Below are 19,768 nucleotides of genomic sequence, written 5' to 3'. Positions count from 1 at the left end.
GGTGCATTTACGATTAATTTGTTCATTTTTCTCTTACATCATTTTTCTAAAATATATAAAATAGTACAGCTGTTCATATTCAGACAACTGTATATTTGTTAACAGCACAATTAAAATTGTTCAAAAACTAATATATATATATATATATATATATATATATATATATATATATATATATATATATATATATATATATATATTCAAACATGGCGTAACAAATGGAAAAGTAATTGCAACTTCTCTTCCAATTTCGAGTTATGCAATCGTGGCCATATTCCTTTATTTTCTTTTAAAATTGATAAGTTATTTTTTCTTTTGATGAGTTAAGCGCGGAATAAATTTGAAAATTGACATAATAATTACATGAATGATCCTGCGCTACGAAACAGATGCTGTCAAGAATAACACATTTCAATGTACTTAAAGAAATAAGCGGTAAAATGGTCAACATCTTGAAATTTGGAATATAGAGATTTACCTTATATATATATATATATATATATATATATATTAGTGTTGGCCCGATTAATCCGAATCTAGAATCGGAATAATCGGAACTTTGGAGGGGGGAGGTCAGAAAAATGTGTGTCTATTCTTTACCTTTTTGCTTTTTTGTTTAGCTTCTGTCAAAAAAATATTTTTCCATTGCTGATATTAATGATAAACCAATAAATATTGGTTTTAAATTCCCAATAAAATTAGCATCTATAGTTCCCTCCCTCTCCCAGTGAAGTGCATTTTTTGTGTTTGAGAATGGGACGATTAATCGGAATCGGAATCAGGAATCGGAAAAATTGGAACGTTTAGGGTTATCAGAAAAATTGATTTTCCACTGTCACTAAAATTAAAATCTATAGATCTAAAATGTAATTTTTATGTTGGCGAAAATGTATGCATAATTTTTTACGTTAATCTGACAAGAAAACATTATTATTATTATTATTATTATTATTATTATTATTATTATTATTATTATTAATAATAATAATAATAATAATAATAATAATAATAATAATAATAAATAAATAAATAAATAAATAAAACAACTTTACAACTACATATTATGGAATTTTAAAATAATCCAAATCGGTGATTGTATCTGAATCAGGAATTTAAAAAAGAATCTGTAATTGTATCGGATTCGAGAAAATTTTTGGGAGCGTTTCATTATATAATTTTTACGGTAATACAAAAAATTAAAAAAAAAAAAAAAAAAAAAAGAAAAGCAGAATGGGTAAGTAATCAAACCATGTTCTTTTCATTCTCTTTCTTTTGTACTTGTCGAAGGCAATTTTTCTTGTTCAGTGAAAATATCTGCCCAATGTTAAAGGCTCAAGATTAAAAGTCCGTTTGTGATGTACGTTGGCTGCGATTAGAGATTAAAATATAGTTCCACTTTTTAAAATTCTTTTAAATTTAGAAACCTAACAACGAAGTGTTATTTTTCTTAAAAATAAACATATATATATATATATATATATATATATATATATATATATATATATATATATATATATATAAAGTAGTAATAAAATATGGTCAGTAAACTGTTCAGAATGTTTGTTTTACAATCCTTTGGAAAATCAACAGGCCAGTTGCATGGATTTCAGTTTATTTGACGATTATTTTTATAATCAAACAATGCTTGCTCTAGCTACTATTACGCAGAGTTGTTGGTTTTGGTTTTATTACGCCCCAGTATCTATTTATTTCGATCAGCCAAGTTATATCACTTACTATGTTTGAAACCGATTTTATACGTATATACGTGTATGTATCCTCGGAATTTTAAATCGTATAGAATAAACATCATACCATATCCTTAAATTGTATGTGTTCGTTTGATTTTTGGCGTTCTGTGTTTTAGTCCTTCATTTCCCATATAGAATCCCTTGTTATAAATTGAGTCAGACCAGTATATATAAGAAGTATTATAAAAGGTTATCGTTTTCAGCATCATGTGTATACTTTTGTCATGTAACTGTTTTTAATGCTTTCACTCTAGGAATTAATTATGGTTAAACCAGAATATGTTTTCTGTTTTTACTTAAAAGTACATTTCCTACCATGAGAATTTCGAAATTATCTGACGTTAATATATTAAATGCATTGCAATACAAAATTAAAATAAATAATATATTATTTCATGATAAAGTAATATGAAAATAAGGAGGTAAGTGTTATCTCAATTGAACATTCTTTAACTCAGGTACAGAGTTAAGTGTTCCAACAACAAGAGTAGATGAACCAACTGAAACATCGTTTGCGGGTAAGGTAGTGACAAGATCAAGAGCTTTATCATTTTCAACAACATTATTACCACCGTTGAGAACATCAAATGTACACTCAGTTACAATGATGAAAATACCAGGAAAAACACCTGTACCAGGAATGAGATTGCTCTCAGAAGAAAAACCTGCACGGACAAGGACAACATTTGCAGGAAAAAAATCATCAACACAGGAAATAATAACAAGACCAAAAACAATACTAGGGACAACGCTAGTACTAGAAAAAACATCAACACCAGTAACGACACAAGGAGTAACAAGAACAACACTAAAACCAGAAACAACAATGGTGCATATAACAACTCAATCACCGAGAATAACATCGGCAGCAGAAACAACAAGAGAACAAAAGACAATACTAGCACCAGAAGCAACTCAAGCACCAGTAACATCACCAAAACAAAGGACAGCACCAGGAACAGCATTAGCCCCAAAGACAACACAAACAACACCCAAAACAACATTAGCACTAGAAACAATCTCATCACCAAAAACAACACAAGCATCAGGAACTACATCATCACTAGGAACAACACAAGCACCAGGAACAACTTCAGCCTCAAAAACAACACAAGCACTAGGAACAACAACAGCCCCTGAAACAATTGCACAAGAAAAAGCAAAAACAACAATAGTACTAGATACAACAAGGACACAAAATATATCATCATCACCAGAAACAACAACAACAGCACCAGCAACAATTTTGAAACCAGTAACAAAACAAGTATCAGAAACAACCTCAGCACCAGAAATTACACAAGCACCAGGAACAACATCAGTGCCGGCAACAATAAGAACAACAACAACGCAAGAAACAACAAAAGCACCAGAGGCAACAGTACAAAGAAAAACATCATCAAAAGAAACAATAACAGCATCTGAAACAGCACAAAAACCGGGAGCAACACCAACAACAGTAACTACACAAGCAGCAGGAACAACTTCAGCACCAGAAACAAGAACAAGACAAAAAATAATAACAGTACCAGAGACAACGACAGTGCAAGCAACAAGATCAACACAAGTAACAATAACAGAAAAAAAAACAACAAAAGTACTGGAGACAACACAAACACCAGAAACAACAAAAGCACAGGAAACAACAGCAACACAAGAAACAACAACAGCACCAGTGACCGCAATGGTAAGAAAAAACCCATCATCACCAGAAACAACACAAAAACCAGGGACAACACCAGAACTAGAAACAACACAAGTACCAAGAACAACCTCAGCACCAGAAATTACACAAGGTCCTGGGACAACACCAGTACCACAAACAACAAAAGCTCAAGATGCAGCAAAAACATCAAAGACAACAACAATACAAAGAACATTATCATCATCTGAAATAATAACAACATGTAAAACAACACATGAACTAGAAACGACACAAGCACAAGAAACAACACAAGTTAAAGGACCAACACAAGCACAAAAAACAAAAACAATACTTGAAACAACACAGAAACCACGAACAACACAAGCACCAGGAACAACACTAGCGCAGGAAACAACAACAATGCTCAAACACATGAGAACAGCAGTACAAATGATACTATCATCACCCAAAACATCAACAGCAGCAGAAACAACACAGAAATCAAGAAAAACACCAGCATCTGAAATAATACTAGCACTAGCAACAACAGCACAAGAAACAAAAAAAACACCAGAAACATCTCAGAGACCACAAACAACACTGGCACCAAAAACATCACAGGTAGCAGTAACAACCTTAACCCTAGAAACAACACAAGCATCTGAAACAACAATAGCCAAAGTAACAACAACAAAATCAACAATGGCACATAGAACAACCCTATCACGAAAATCAACAACAGCAGCAGAAATAACACCAGCACCAGTAACCACACAAGCACCAGGAACAAGACTGGCACCGGAAACAACAACAAAAGAATCTATGACAAAACCCGAGACAACAGCATTACAAAGAACAACAAAAACAGTACAAGTAACAACACAGAAACCAAGGACATCGTCACCAGAAAAGACAGCACGAAAAACAACTGCAACACTAGAGACAACAACACTAAAAAGAACAACACTAACACCAGAAACGACTATACCAACAGAAACAACACCAGCACCAGAGACAAGAAGAGCACCAGCAACAACACTAGTGCCGAAAACAACCACAGCACAAAAGTCAACAACAGTAAAAACAATAACATCACCAGAAACAACACCAGCACAAGTAACAACACAGAATGTGGGAACAAAATCAACACCAGAAACAATACAAACACCAGGAACAACACCAGCACCAGAAACAGCAGAACCATTGAAAACACCAGCACGAGAAAGAACAACAAAAACAGAGGACACACATGAACCAGTATCATCATCACCAGAAACGACAGAACCAGAAACAATAATAGCACCAAAGGCAAGTACAATGCCAAGCTCATCATCACCAGAAATGACATACAAACAAGGAACAACAAAAAGACAAGTAACAACAACAGCAAACAAGTCCACAACAATAGCACCAGTCACAACACAAGCACCTGGAACAACATTGGTGCCTAAATCCACAGAAGAACATAAAACAACAAGAGCACAAAAGACAACAACGCTACAAAAAACATCATTATCAGAAACAAAAACAGCTCATAAAAAAACCACAGAACCAGAGACAACAACAGAACCGCAAACAACATATGGACCAACAACAATTCTTGCACCAGAAATAACACAAGCACAAAGAACCAGAACAACCTCAATACCAGAAACAACACAACCACCTGGAACAACATCAGCAACTGAATTCACAACAGCAGAAGAAACAACAACAGCACTTAAATTAACAACAGCAGAAGAAACAACAACAGCACCAGAAACAACAATGCTACAAACAATAATATCATCACCAGAAACAACAACAGCTCAACAAACAACAACAGAACCACAAACAACACAGGTACAAACAACATCACTGGCACCAGAAATAACACACGCACCAGAAACAACCTCAATACCAGAAACAACACAACAACCTGGGACAACATCAGCAACTGAATTCACAACAGCAGAAGAAACAACAACAGCACTTAAATTTACAACAGAAGAAAAAACAACACCAGCACCAGAAACAACAATGCTACAAACAACAATATCATCACCAGAAACAACAACAGTTCAACAAACAACAACAGAACCACAAACAACACGGGTTCTAACAACAACACTTGCACCAGAAACAACACTTGCACCAGAAACAACCTCAATACCAGAAACAACACAACCACCTGGGACAACATCAGCAACTGAATTAACAACAGCAGAAGAAACAACAACAGCACTTAAATTTACAACAGCAGAAGAAACAACAACAGCACCAGAGACAACAATGCTACAAACAACAATATCATCACCAGAAACAACGACAGCACTTAAATTTACAACAGCAGAAGAAACAACAACAGCACTTAAATTTACAACAGCAGAAGAAACAACAACAGCACCAGAGACAACAATGCTACAAACAACAATATCATCAGCAGAAACAACGACAGCTCAACAAACAACAGAACCCCAAACCACACAGGTACTAACAACAACAACAACAACACTATCACCAGAAACAACACTTGCACCAGTAACAACCTCAATACCAGAAACAACACAACCACCTGAGACAACATCAGCAACTGAATTCACAACAGCAGAAGAAACAACAACAGCACTTACATTAACAACAGCAGAAGAAACAACAACAGCACCAGAAACAACAATGCTACAAACAACAATATCATCACCAGAAACAACAACAGCTCAACAAACAACAACAGAACCACAAACAACACAGGTACTAACAACAACACTTGCACCAGAAACAACACTTGTACCAGAAATCACCTCAATGCCAGAAACAACACAACCACCTGAGACAACATCAGCAACTGAATTCACAACAGCAGAAGAAACAACAACAGCACTTAAATTAACAACAGCAGAAGAAACAACAACAGCACCAGAAACAACAATGCTACAAACAAAAATATCATCACCAGAAACAACAACAGCTCAACAAACAACAACAGAACCACAAACAACACGGGTTCTAACGACAACATATGCACCAGAAACCACACACGCACCAGAAACAACCTCGATACCAGAAACAACACAACCACCTGAGACAACATCAGCAACTGAATTCACAACAGCAGAAGAAACTACAACAGCCCTTAAATTTACAACAGAAGACGAAACAACAACAGCACCAGAAACAACAATGCTACAAAAAACAATATCATCTCCAGAAACAACAACAGCTCAACAAACAACAACCGAATCACAAACAACACAGGTACTTACAACAACACTTGCACCAGAAACAACACTTGCACCAGAAACAACTTCAATACCAGAAACTACAGAACCACCTGAGACAACATCAGCAACTGAATTCACAACAGCAGAAGAAACAACAACAGCACTAAAATTAACAACACCAGGAGAAACAACAACAGCACCAGAAACAACAATGCTACAAACAACAATATTATCACCAGAAACAACAACATCTCAACAAACAACAACACAACCACAAACCACACACGTACTAACAACAACACTTGCACCAGAAACAACACTTGCACCAGAAACAACCTCAATACCAGAAACAACACAACCACCTGAGACAACATCAGCAACTGAATTCACAACAGCAGAAGAAACAACAACAGCACTTAAATTTACAACAGCAGAAGAAACAACAACAGCACCAGAAATAACAATGCTACAAACAACAATATCATCACCAGAAACAACAACAGCTCAACAAACAACAACAGAACCACAAACAACACAGGTACTAACAACAGCAACACTATCACCAGAAACAACACACGCACCAGAAACAACCTCAATAGCAGAAACAACACAACCACCTGAGACAACATCAGCAACTGAATTCACAACAGCAGAAGAAACAACAACAGCACTTAAATTTACAACAGCAGAAGAAACAACAACAGCACCAGAAACAACAATGCTACAAACAACAATATCATCACCAGAAACAACAACAGCTCAACAAACAACAACAGAACCACAAACAACACGGGTTCTAACGACAACATATGCACCAGAAACAACACTTGCACCAGAAACAACCTCAATACCAGAAACAACACAACCACCTGGGACAACATCAGTTACTGAATTTACAACAGCAGAAGAAACAACAACAGCACTTAAATTTACAACAGCAGAAGAAACAACAACAGCACCAGAGACAACAATGCTACAAACAACAATATCATCACCAGAAACAACGACAGCACTTAAATTTACAACAGCAGAAGAAACAACAACAGCACTTAAATTTACAACAGCAGAAGAAACAACAACAGCACCAGAGACAACAACGCTACAAAAAACAATATCATCACCAGAAACAACGACAGCTCAACAAACAACAGAACCCCAAACCACACAGGTACTAACAACAACAACAACAACACTATCACCAGAAACAACACTTGCACCAGTAACAACCTCAATACCAGAAACAACACAACCACCTGAGACAACATCAGCAACTGAATTCACAACAGCAGAAGAAACAACAACAGCACTTACATTAACAACAGCAGAAGAAACAACAACAGCACCAGAAACAACAATGCTACAAACAACAATATCATCACCTGAAACAACAACAGCTCAACAAACAACAACAGAACCACAAACAACACAGGTACTAACAACAACACTTGCACCAGAAACAACACTTGTACCAGAAATCACCTCAATGCCAGAAACAACACAACCACCTGAGACAACATCAGCAACTGAATTCACAACAGCAGAAGAAACTACAACAGCCCTTAAATTTACAACAGAAGACGAAACAACAACAGCACCAGAAACAACAATGCTACAAACAAAAATATCATCTCCAGAAACAACAACAGCTCAACAAACAACAACCGAATCACAAACAACACAGGTACTAACAACAACACTTGCACCAGAAACAACACTTGCACAAGAAACAACTTCAATACCAGAAACTACAGAACCACCTGAGACAACATCAGCAACTGAATTCACAACAGCAGAAGAAACAACAACAGCACTAAAATTAACAACACCAGGAGAAACAACAACAGCACCAGAAACGACAATGCTACAAACAACAATATCATCACCAGAAACAACAACAGCTCAACAAACAACAACACAACCACAAACCACACACGTACTAACAACAGCACTTGCACCAGAAACAACACTTGCACCAGAAACAACCTCAATACCAGAAACAACACAACAACCTGAGACAACATCAGCAACTGAATTCACAACAGCAGAAGAAACAACAACAGCACTTAAATTTACAACAGCAGAAGAAACAACAACAGCACCAGAAATAACAATGCTACAAACAACAATATCGTCACCAGAAACAACAACAGCTCAACAAACAACAACAGAACCACAAACAACACAGGTACTAACAACAACAACACTATCACCAGAAACAACACACGCACCAGAAACAACCTCAATACCAGAAACAACACAACCACCTGAGACAACATCAGCAACTGAATTCACAACAGCAGAAGAAACAACAACAGCACTTAAATTTACAACAGCAGAAGAAACAACAACAGCACCAGAAACAACAATGCTACAAACAACAATATCATCACCAGAAACAACAACAGCTCAACAAACAACAACAGAACCTCAAACAACACGGTTTCTAACAACAAAACTTGCACCAGAAACAACCTTAATACCAGAAACAACACAACCACCTGGAACAACATCAGCAACTGAATTCATAACAGCAGAAGAAACAACAACTGCACTTAAATTAACAACAGCAGAAGAAACAACAACAGCACCAAAAACAACAATGCTACAAACAACAATATCATCACCAGAAACAACAACAGCTCAACAAACAACAACAGAACCACAAACAACACAGGTACTAACAACAACACTTGCACCAGAAACAACCTCAATACCAGAAACAACACAACCACCTGAGACAACATCAGCAACTGAATTCACAACAGCAGAAGAAACAACAACAGCACTTACATTAACAACAGCAGAAGAAACAACAACAGCACCAGAAACAACAATGCTACAAACAACAATATCATCACCAGAAACAACAACAGCTCAACAAACAACAACAGAACCACAAACAACACAGGTACTAACAACAACACTTGCACCAGAAACAACACTTGTACCAGAAATCACCTCAATGCCAGAAACAACACAACCACCTGAGACAACATCAGCAACTGAATTCACAACAGCAGAAGAAACAACAACAGCACTTAAATTAACAACAGCAGAAGAAACAACAACAGCACCAGAAACAACAATGCTACAAACAAAAATATCATCACCAGAAACAACAACAGCTCAACAAACAACAACAGAACCACAAACAACACGGGTTCTAACGACAACATATGCATCAGAAACAACACACGCACCAGAAGCAACCTCGATACCAGAAACAACACAACCACCTGAGACAACATCAGCAACTGAATTCACAACAGCAGAAGAAACAACAACAGCACTTAAATTAACAACAGCAGAAGAAACAACAACAGCACCAGAAACAACAATGCTACAAACAACAATATCATCAACAGAAACAACAACAGCTCAACAAACAACAACAGAACCACAAACAACACGGGTTCTAACGACAACATATGCACCAGATACCACACACGCACCAGAAACAACCTCGATACCAGAAACAACACAACCACCTGAGACAACATCAGCAACTGAATTCACAACAGCAGAAGAAACTACAACAGCCCTTAAATTTACAACAGAAGACGAAACAAAAGCAGCACCAGAAACAACAATGCTACAAACAACAATATCATCTCCAGAAACAACAACAGCTCAACAAACAACAACCGAATCCCAAACAACACAGGTACTAACAACAACACTTGCACCAGAAACAACACATGCACCAGAAACAACTTCAATACCAGAAACAACACAACCACCTGAGACAACATCAGCAACTGAATTCACAACAGCAGAAGAAACAACAACAGCACCAGAAACAACAATGCTACAAACAACAATATCCTCACCAGAAACAACAACAGCTCAACAAACAACAACAGAACCACAAACAACACAAGTACAAACTACAACACTTGCACCAGAAACAACCTCAATACCAGAAACAACACAACCACCTGAGACAACATCAGCAACTGAATTCACAACAGCAGAAGAAACAATAACAGCACTTAAACTAACAACAGCTCAACAAACAACAACAGCACCAGAAACAACAATGCTACAAACAACAATATCATCACCAGAAACAACAACAGCTCAACAAACAACAACACAACCACAAACAACAAAGCTACTAACAACAACAACACTTGCACCAGAAACAACACAATCACCAGAAACAACCTCAATACCAGAAACAACACAACAACCTGAGACAACATCAGCAACTGAATTCACAACAGCAGAAGAAACAACAACAGCACTTAAATTTACAACAGCAGAAGAAACAACAACAGCACCAGAAACAACAATGCTACAAACAACAATATCATCACCAGAAACAACAACAGCTCAACAAACAACAACAGAATCCCAAACAACACAGGTACTAACAACAACACTTGCACCAGAAACAACACATACACCAGAAACAACACATACACCAGAAACAACCCCAATACCAGAAACAACACAACCACCTGAGACAACATCAGCAACTGAATTCACAACAGCAGAAGAAACAACAACGGCACAAGAAACAACAATTCTACAAACAACAATATCATCACCAGAAACAACAATGCTACAAACAACAATATCATCACCAGAAACAACAACAGCTCAACAAACAAACACAGAACCACAAACAACACAGGTACTAACAACAACAACAGTTGCACCAGAAACAACACACGCACCAGAAACAACCTCAATACCAGAAACAACAGAACTACCTGAGACAACATCAGCAACTGAATTCACAACAGCAGAAGAAACAACAACAGCACTTAAATTAACAACAGCAGAAGAAACAACAACAGCACCAGTAACAACAATGCTACAAACAACAATATCATCACCAAAAACAACAACAGTTCAACAAACAACAACAGAACCAAAAACAACACAGGTACTAACAACAACAACACTTGCACCAGAAACAACACACGCACCAGAAACAACCTCAATACCAGAAACAACAGAACTACTGGAGACAACATCAGCAACTGAATTCACAACAGCAGAAGAAACAACAACAGCACTTAAATTAACAACAGAAGAAAAAACGATAACAGAACCAGAAACAACAATGCTACAAACAACAATATCATCACCAGAAATAACAACAGCTCAACAAACAACAACAGAACCACACACAACACACATAACCACAACAACACTTGCACCTGAAACAACACTTGCACCAGAAACAACCTCAATACCAGAAACAACACAACCACCTGGGACAACATCAGCAACTGAATTCACAACAGCAGAAGAAACAACAACAGCACCAGAAACAACAATGCTACAAACAACAATATCATCACCAGAAACAACAACAGCTCAACAAACAATAATAGACCTACAAACCACACAGGTACTTACAACAACACTTGCACCAGAAACAACACTTGCACCAGAAACAACCTCAATACCAGAAACAACACAACAAGCTGAGACAACATCAGCAACTGAATTCACAACAGCAAAAGAAAAAACAACAACACTTAAATTAACAGCAGAAGAAAAAACAACAACAGTACCAGAAACAACAATGCTACAAACAACAATATCATCACCAGAAACAACAACAGCTATACAATCAACAACAGAACCACAAACAACACACATAATCACAACAACACTTGCACCTGAAACAACACTTGCACCAGAAACAACCTCAATACCAGAAACAACACAACCACCTGGGACAACATCAGCAGCTGAATTCACAACAGCAGAGGAAACAACAACAGCACCAGAAATAACAATGCTACAAACAACAATATCATCACCAGAAACAACAACAGCTCAACAAACAACAACAGAACCACAAACAACACAGGTACTAACAACAATTACAGTTGCACCAGAAACAACACACGTACCAGAAACAACCTCAACACCAGAAACAACAGAACTACCTGAGACAACATCAGCAACTGAATTCACAACAGCAGAAGAAACAACAACAGCACTTAAATTAACAACAGCAGAAGAAACAACAACAGCACCAGAAACAACAATGCTACAAACAACAATATCATCACCAGAAACAACAACAGCTCAACAAACAACAACAGAACCAAAAACAACACAGGTACAAACAACAACACTTACACCAGAAACAACATATGCACCAGAAACAACCTCAATACCAGAAACAACACAACCACCTGGGACAACATCAGCAACTAAATTCACAACAGCAGAAGAAACAACAACAGCACCAGAAACAACAATGCTACAAACAACAATATCATCACCAGAAACAACAATGCTACAAACAACAATATCATCACCAGAAACAACAACAGCTCAACAAACAACAACAGAACCACAAACAACACAGGTACTTACAACAACAACACTTGCACGAGAAACAACACACACACCAGAAACAACCTCAATACCAGAAACAACAGAACTACCTGAGACAACATCAGCAACTGAATTCACAACAGCAGAAGAAACAACAACGGCACTTAAACTAACAACAGCTCAACAATCAACAACAGAACCCCACACAACACACATACTCACAACAACACTTGCACCTGAAACAACACTTGCACCAGAAACAACCTCAATACCAGAAACAACACAACCACCTGGGACAACATCAGCAACTGAATTCACAACAGCAGAAGAAACAACAACAGCACCAGAAACAACAATGCTACAAACAACAATATCATCACCAGAAACAACAACAGCTAAACAAACAACAACAGAACAACAAACAACACAGGTACTAACAACAACAACACTTGAACCAGAAACAACACATGCACCTGAAACAACCTCAATACCAGAAACAACAGAACTACCTGAGACAACATCAGCAACTGAATTCACAACAGCAGAAGAAACAACAACAGCACCAGAAACAACTATGCTACATACAACAATATCATCACCAGAAACAACAACATCTCAACAAACAACAACAGAACCAAAAACAACACAGGTACTAACAACAACAACACTTGCACCAGAAACAACACATGCACCAGAAACAACCTCAATACCAGAAACAACAGAACTACCGGAGACAACATCAGCAACTGAATTAACAACAGCAGACGAAACAACAACAGCACCAGAAACAACTATGCTACATACAACAATAGCATCACCAGAAACAACAACAGCTCAACAAACAACAACAGAACCAAAAACAACACAGGTACTAACAACAACACTTGCACCAGAAACAACACTTGCACCAGAAACAACCTCAATACCAGAAACAACAGAACTACCTCAGACAACATCAGCAACTGAATTCACAACAGCAGAAGAAACAACAGCAGCACTTACATTAACAACAGCAGAGGAAACAACAACAGCACCAGAAACAACAATGCTACAAACAACAATATCATCACCAGAAACAACAACAGCTCAACAAACAACAACAGAACCAAAAACAACACGGGTACTAACAACAACACTTGCACCAGAAACAACACACGCACCAGAAATAACCTCAATACCAGAAACAACACAATTACCTGAGACAACATCAGCAACTGAATTCACAACAGCAGAAGAAACAACAACAACACTTAAATCAACAACAGCAGAAAAAACAACAGCAGCACCAGAAACAACAATGCTACAAACAACAATATCATCACCAGAAACAACAACAGCTCAACAAACAACAACAGAACCACAAACAACACACATACGTACAACAACACTTGCACCTGAAACAACAAACGCACCAGAAACAACCTCAATACCAGAAACAACACAACCACCTGGGACAACATCAGCAACTGAATTCACAACAGCAGAAGAAACAACAACAGCACTTGAATTAATAACAGCAGAAGAAACTACAACAGCACCAGGAACAACAATGCTACAAACAACAATATCATCACCAGAAACAACAACAGCTCAACAAACAACAACACAACCACAAACAACACAGGTACTAACAACAACACTTACACCAGAAACAACAAACGCAGCAGAAATAACCTCAATACCAGAAACAACACAACCACCTGAGACAACATCAGCAACTGAATTCACAACAGCAGAAGAAACAACAACAGCACCAGAAACAACAATGCTACAAACAACAATATCATCTCCAGAAACAACAACAGCTCAACAAACAATAACAGAACCTCAAACAACACAGATACTAACAACAACATTTGCACCAGAAACAACAAACGCACCAGAAACAACCTCAATACCAGAAATAACACAACCACCTGGGACAACATCAGCAACTGAATTCACAACAGCAGAAGAAACACCAACAGCACTTAAATTAACAACAGCATCAGAAACAACAATGCTACAAACAACAATACCATCACCAGAAACAACAACAGCTCAACAAACAACAACAGAATCCCAAACAACACAGGTACTAACAACATCACTTGCACCAGAACCAACCTCGATACCAGAAACAACACAACCACCTCGGACAATATCAGCAACTGAATTCACAACAGCAGAAGAAACAACAACAACACTTAAATTAACAACAGCAGAAGAAACAACAACAGCACCAGGAACAACAATGCTACAAACAACAATATCATCACCAGAAACAACAACAGCTCAACAAACAACAACAGAACCCCAAACAACGCAGGTACTAACAACAACACTGACACCAGAAACAACACAAGCACGTGGAACAGCATCATTTCCAGAAATTACAACAACTCTACAAATAACCAAAGAACCAGAGACAACAGTTTTTTTAACCACACAGGAATCAACAACACTTTCACCAAAAACAACAAAACCAACAGGTACAATGTCCGTGCCAGAAACCTCCGAATCACCTGAAACAAGATCAGCACCAGAAACAACAACAGCTAAACAAACAACTACAGAACCAAACATAACAACAGCACCCCAAACAATACAAGTGCACACAACAACTCTTGCACCAGAAACTACACAAGCATCTGGAACAACATCATTACCAGAAATAACAACAGCACCAAAAACAACAATAACAGCTCAACAAACAACAACAGAACCAGAGACAACAACAGTACATCTACTAGCACAGGAACCAACGACAACACGTTCACCAGAAACAACTAAATCACCAGGTACAACGTCAGCACTAGAAACCTCACTAGAACTTGAAACATCTTCAGCAACAGAAACCACAACAGCAGCAATGATAACAACATCACTAGAAACAAAAATAACTCAACAAACAACAACAGAACCAGAGACAACAACCACACTTGCACTAGAAACAACAAAAGTGCTTGAAACAACAACAAAACCCGAGACAACAGCTGTACAAATAACAACATCATCACCAACAGCAATCCAAACAACACAGGAACCAATGACAAGATTGGCGCCAGAAACCACAAAAGCATCAGGAGAAACCTCAGAACCAGAAACAAAAATGGAACCAGAAACAACAGCATCACTAGAAACAACAACTACTCAAAAAACAATAAAAAAAACAAAGACATCAGCACCCCAAACAACACAGGAAACAACTACAATACTTGTGCCAGAAACCTCAAAAACACCAGGAACAACATTAGCACCAGAAACAGCACAAGAACCTGAAACAACATCAACACCAGAAACAACAAAAGCTGAAGAGTCAACATCAGAATCAAAGACATCAATAGCACCTCAAACAACACAGGAACCAGAGACAACAACAGCACCTCAAACAACATGGAAACCAGCAACAACACTTGCACCAGAAACCACAAAAATATCTGGAACAACATCAGTACCAGAAACAAAAGCAAAACTAAAAACAACAACAACACAAGAAACAGCAACAGCTCAAGAAACAATAACAGAACTGGAGACAACAATAGCACCCCAAATAACACAGGAAACACTAACAACAGTTGTACGAAACCCCACAAAAGCACCAGGAATAATCTTAGCACCAGAAAAAACACAAATACCTGGAACAACATCAGCACCAGACACAACAATAGCACTACAGAAAACAACAGTACAAAAAACATCATCACCTGAGACAACAACACTTCTAGAAACAACAACAGAACCAGAAACACCAACAGCGTCTCCAACAACACTGGAACCAACAACAACCCTTGTACAAGAAACAACACAAGGACCTGAAATAACAATGGTACAAAGAACAACATCATCACCAGAAACAACAACAGTTAAAAAAACAACCGTAGCACCAGAGACAACCACAGCACCTCAAACAACATGGGAAGCAACAACAATACTTGCCCCAGAAACAACACATGCACCTGAAACAACATTAGCATTTAAATCAACCACATCAGCAGAAACAATAACAGTACCAGATACAACAACAGTCCAAAAAACAATATCGTATCAAGAAACGACAAGAGCTCAAGAAATAACAGAACTTCAGATAACAATACTTCAAACAATACAGGAACCAACAACAACATTTGCACCAAAACCCACACAGGAACCAGCAAAAACCTTACCACCAGAAACAACAACAGCACCTGGAATGACATCAGCACCAGAAACAATGATAAAACCAGAAACAACAACATCACAGGAAACAACAACAGCTCAAAAAGCAACAGAACCAGAGACAATGACAGCACCCCAACCAACAACAATGCTAGCAACAATAACAGCACCAATAACAACTACCATACAAAGAATGACATCATCTCCAGAAACAACAACAGCTCAAGGAACAACAACTGAACCGGAGACAACAACAGCACCTCAAACAACACAGCAACTAATAACACATGCACCAAAAACTACACAAGCACCAGAAATTACACAAGCACCTGGAACAACATCAGTACCCAAATCAACAACAGTACAAGTTACAAAAACAGAACCAGAGACAACATCAGTACAAAGAACATCATCATCAACAGAAACAACAGCTACAGAAACCACAGCAGCACCAAAGACAACAACAGCACATCAAACAACACAGAAACTAACAACAACATTTGCACCAGAAATAACACAACCACCAGGTTCAACATCAGCACCAAGAACCACACAAGTTTTTGGAACAGCATTACCACCTGAATCAACAATGGCACAAGAAACAATAACAACATCAGAAACAACAATGCTACAAAAAACAGCATATTCACCAGAAACAACAACGGCTCAAGAAACAACAACAGAACCAGAGACAACAACAGCATCTCAAACAACACAGGAACCAACGACCACACTTGTACTAGAAACCACACAACTTGTACTAAAAACAACGCAATCATCAGGAACAACACCAGCACCAGAAGCAACAACATTACAAGAGACAACAACACTAGAGTCAACCAAGGTACCAAGATCAACATCACTACCAGAAACAACTATGCTAGAAACAATACAAGAACCAGCAATAACACTAGCTCATGAAATAACACCAGAACTGAGACAAACACCAGCTTCCAAAACAATACCAGCCTTAACAATGCCATTATCAGGAATTAAATCAACAGAAATATTACCTGAATTCAACACAACATTAGCATTCGAAATAACATCAGTTCCAAGAACACTAGCACAAGAAACAACACCATCACCCGCAATAATTCCTAAACCAGAAGCAACTCTAGCGACGGAAATTCATTTTGTACTTTGGGCATCGACAACACCTGAGAGAACATCATTTTTAAGTACAACTCGACCTCATGTCACACAATTTATTTCAGGTAGAATATTAGTTCATAGTTGCCACAACTTGGTGTGGTAAATCACTATGAGGATACATTTGGTACTATAATATTTCCTACTATAACATACACCTTATAGATAAACCTTACTTCCTCTAATTAAAGGTTTCTGTATAATTCCGTCTGCAACACAAATTATTAATCTTATATTGTGAAATTTAATCCACATTTTATATACCATTTCTTTGAATTATGAAAAAAATATTAAACATGTTACTAATATAATAATGATTAAATTAGTATCTATTACAAAAACAGTTATTTATTAAAATTATCAAAAGCTATCATAAGACTAGCAATTCCTACAATGGAGTATTATAACACTCCATGTTTTAACGAATATGCAAAAAATCAAAAGTAGAGAAAACATAAAAATATAGACACTACTTTTTCTCACCATGCTATCTTTGAAATTGTTTCAGTGACAGGCATATGATTAGCTTCATTATATACCATATTTCATCTTGCTACAAAACGAATAGCAAATAAAAAAGTGAAGCATGCATGGTCCTCCGTAAGTGCACAGTGAACGAGGCATAAAAAAATGACTAAGTTCAGCATTTGCACCCACCCCCCGTCATTTAACTCCAATAGTCCTTAGGGGACGTCAAATCCTGGTGAAAATGAACAAACGGTGCAGTTTTAAGCCTTAACATATGTAAATTTGAGTTTTTCACCATGCAAAAAAAGAAATGACTAAGTCCATAATTTGCCCCTCCACCATTTAGCCCAAGAATCCCCAAGATTAATCAAACTACTGTTATCTATCAGCCATGACTGGTTAAAAGTTTTAATTCGTAATTATATTTTTAGTATCCTCCATAAGATTGTCACTTAAAACTGATTATTGCTTAACATGTACATCTGTTGGCTGACAGAATTAGAGCAAGCTGCCACCATGGATTAAGTAGTGTTCCATTCGAAATTCCATACTGATTCCCGAGTTCAACACAACATTCTAGAGTTTGGCGAGATGCACCTGAAAAAGGCTGATGGTTTCACCTGTTAAAATGTTGTGAGAATAATATTCAAGATGAGAACAGTATTCTGAATAATCCAAATAATATTAGAATAGCTATTACAGAAAACTTAGTTCATCATGAGATACCATCTCTTTGTACAAACCTAACTTTTATAACAACATCATCATAGTTTTGAGATCCACATTGTAGACCGCCGCATAAGAATTGTTGTTGTTTTTTTTTTTGTTGTTTTATTTTGTTTTTCTGGGGGGAGGGGTACAAGGAACCCTAATAAAGCGGCTATGTCATCTGTTTTCCCTGTTTAGTTAAATTTAAACGTTGATATTGTTGATCGCATCTTTCTGGTTGGAACAACTCAAAAGGATTTTTGTTGTACAATTTGCTTAGGTTAGATAGAAATACCCTAATTTTGATAGGATTTACCGTGAAGCTGCAGTGGCTATTGTTATTAGTTCCTGTTATGTATTATTATAAAGGCTACGACAACAGCATATTCTTTTCATTG

At 37.2% G+C, this 19,768-nt stretch overlaps 2 protein-coding genes across 2 annotated transcripts in view; both read left to right on the top strand.

Moving 5' to 3' along the window:
* The window catches only part of LOC145283927 (uncharacterized), a 170,240-nt gene that overhangs the window by 40,094 nt on the left and 110,378 nt on the right, over positions 1–19,768 (top strand). The window lies entirely within an intron of this gene.
* LOC145284071 (uncharacterized) lies at positions 2,155–18,300 on the top strand. Its single transcript, XM_080133142.1, has 5 exons — positions 2,155–5,616; positions 6,460–6,972; positions 7,765–8,439; positions 10,540–11,235; positions 13,336–18,300. The coding sequence occupies exons 1-5, from the start codon at positions 2,356–2,358 to the stop codon at positions 18,298–18,300; spliced, it is 10,110 nt and encodes a 3,369-aa protein (XP_079989268.1). The 5' UTR covers positions 2,155–2,355.

This window comes from Euprymna scolopes, chromosome 8, assembly GCF_053919585.1.
Source record: "Euprymna scolopes isolate OS-2025 chromosome 8, ASM5391958v1, whole genome shotgun sequence".
NCBI classification, from domain to species: Eukaryota; Metazoa; Mollusca; class Cephalopoda; order Sepiida; family Sepiolidae; genus Euprymna; species Euprymna scolopes.
Note: the sequence above shows the minus strand (reverse complement) of the source record. Positions and strands in the feature narration are given on the sequence as shown.

Coding starts and splice junctions, on each gene's coding strand:
- LOC145284071 (XM_080133142.1), top strand. CDS start 2,356: ATGATGAAAATACCAGGAAAAACACCTGTACCAGGAATGAGATTGCTC. Junction 6,973..7,764: donor AACCACCTGAGACAACATCA/GCAACTGAATTC, acceptor CAAACCACACAG/GTACTAACAACAACAACAAC. Junction 11,236..13,335: donor CAGAACCACAAACAACACAG/GTACTAACAACA, acceptor CAAACAACACAG/GTACTAACAACAACAACACT.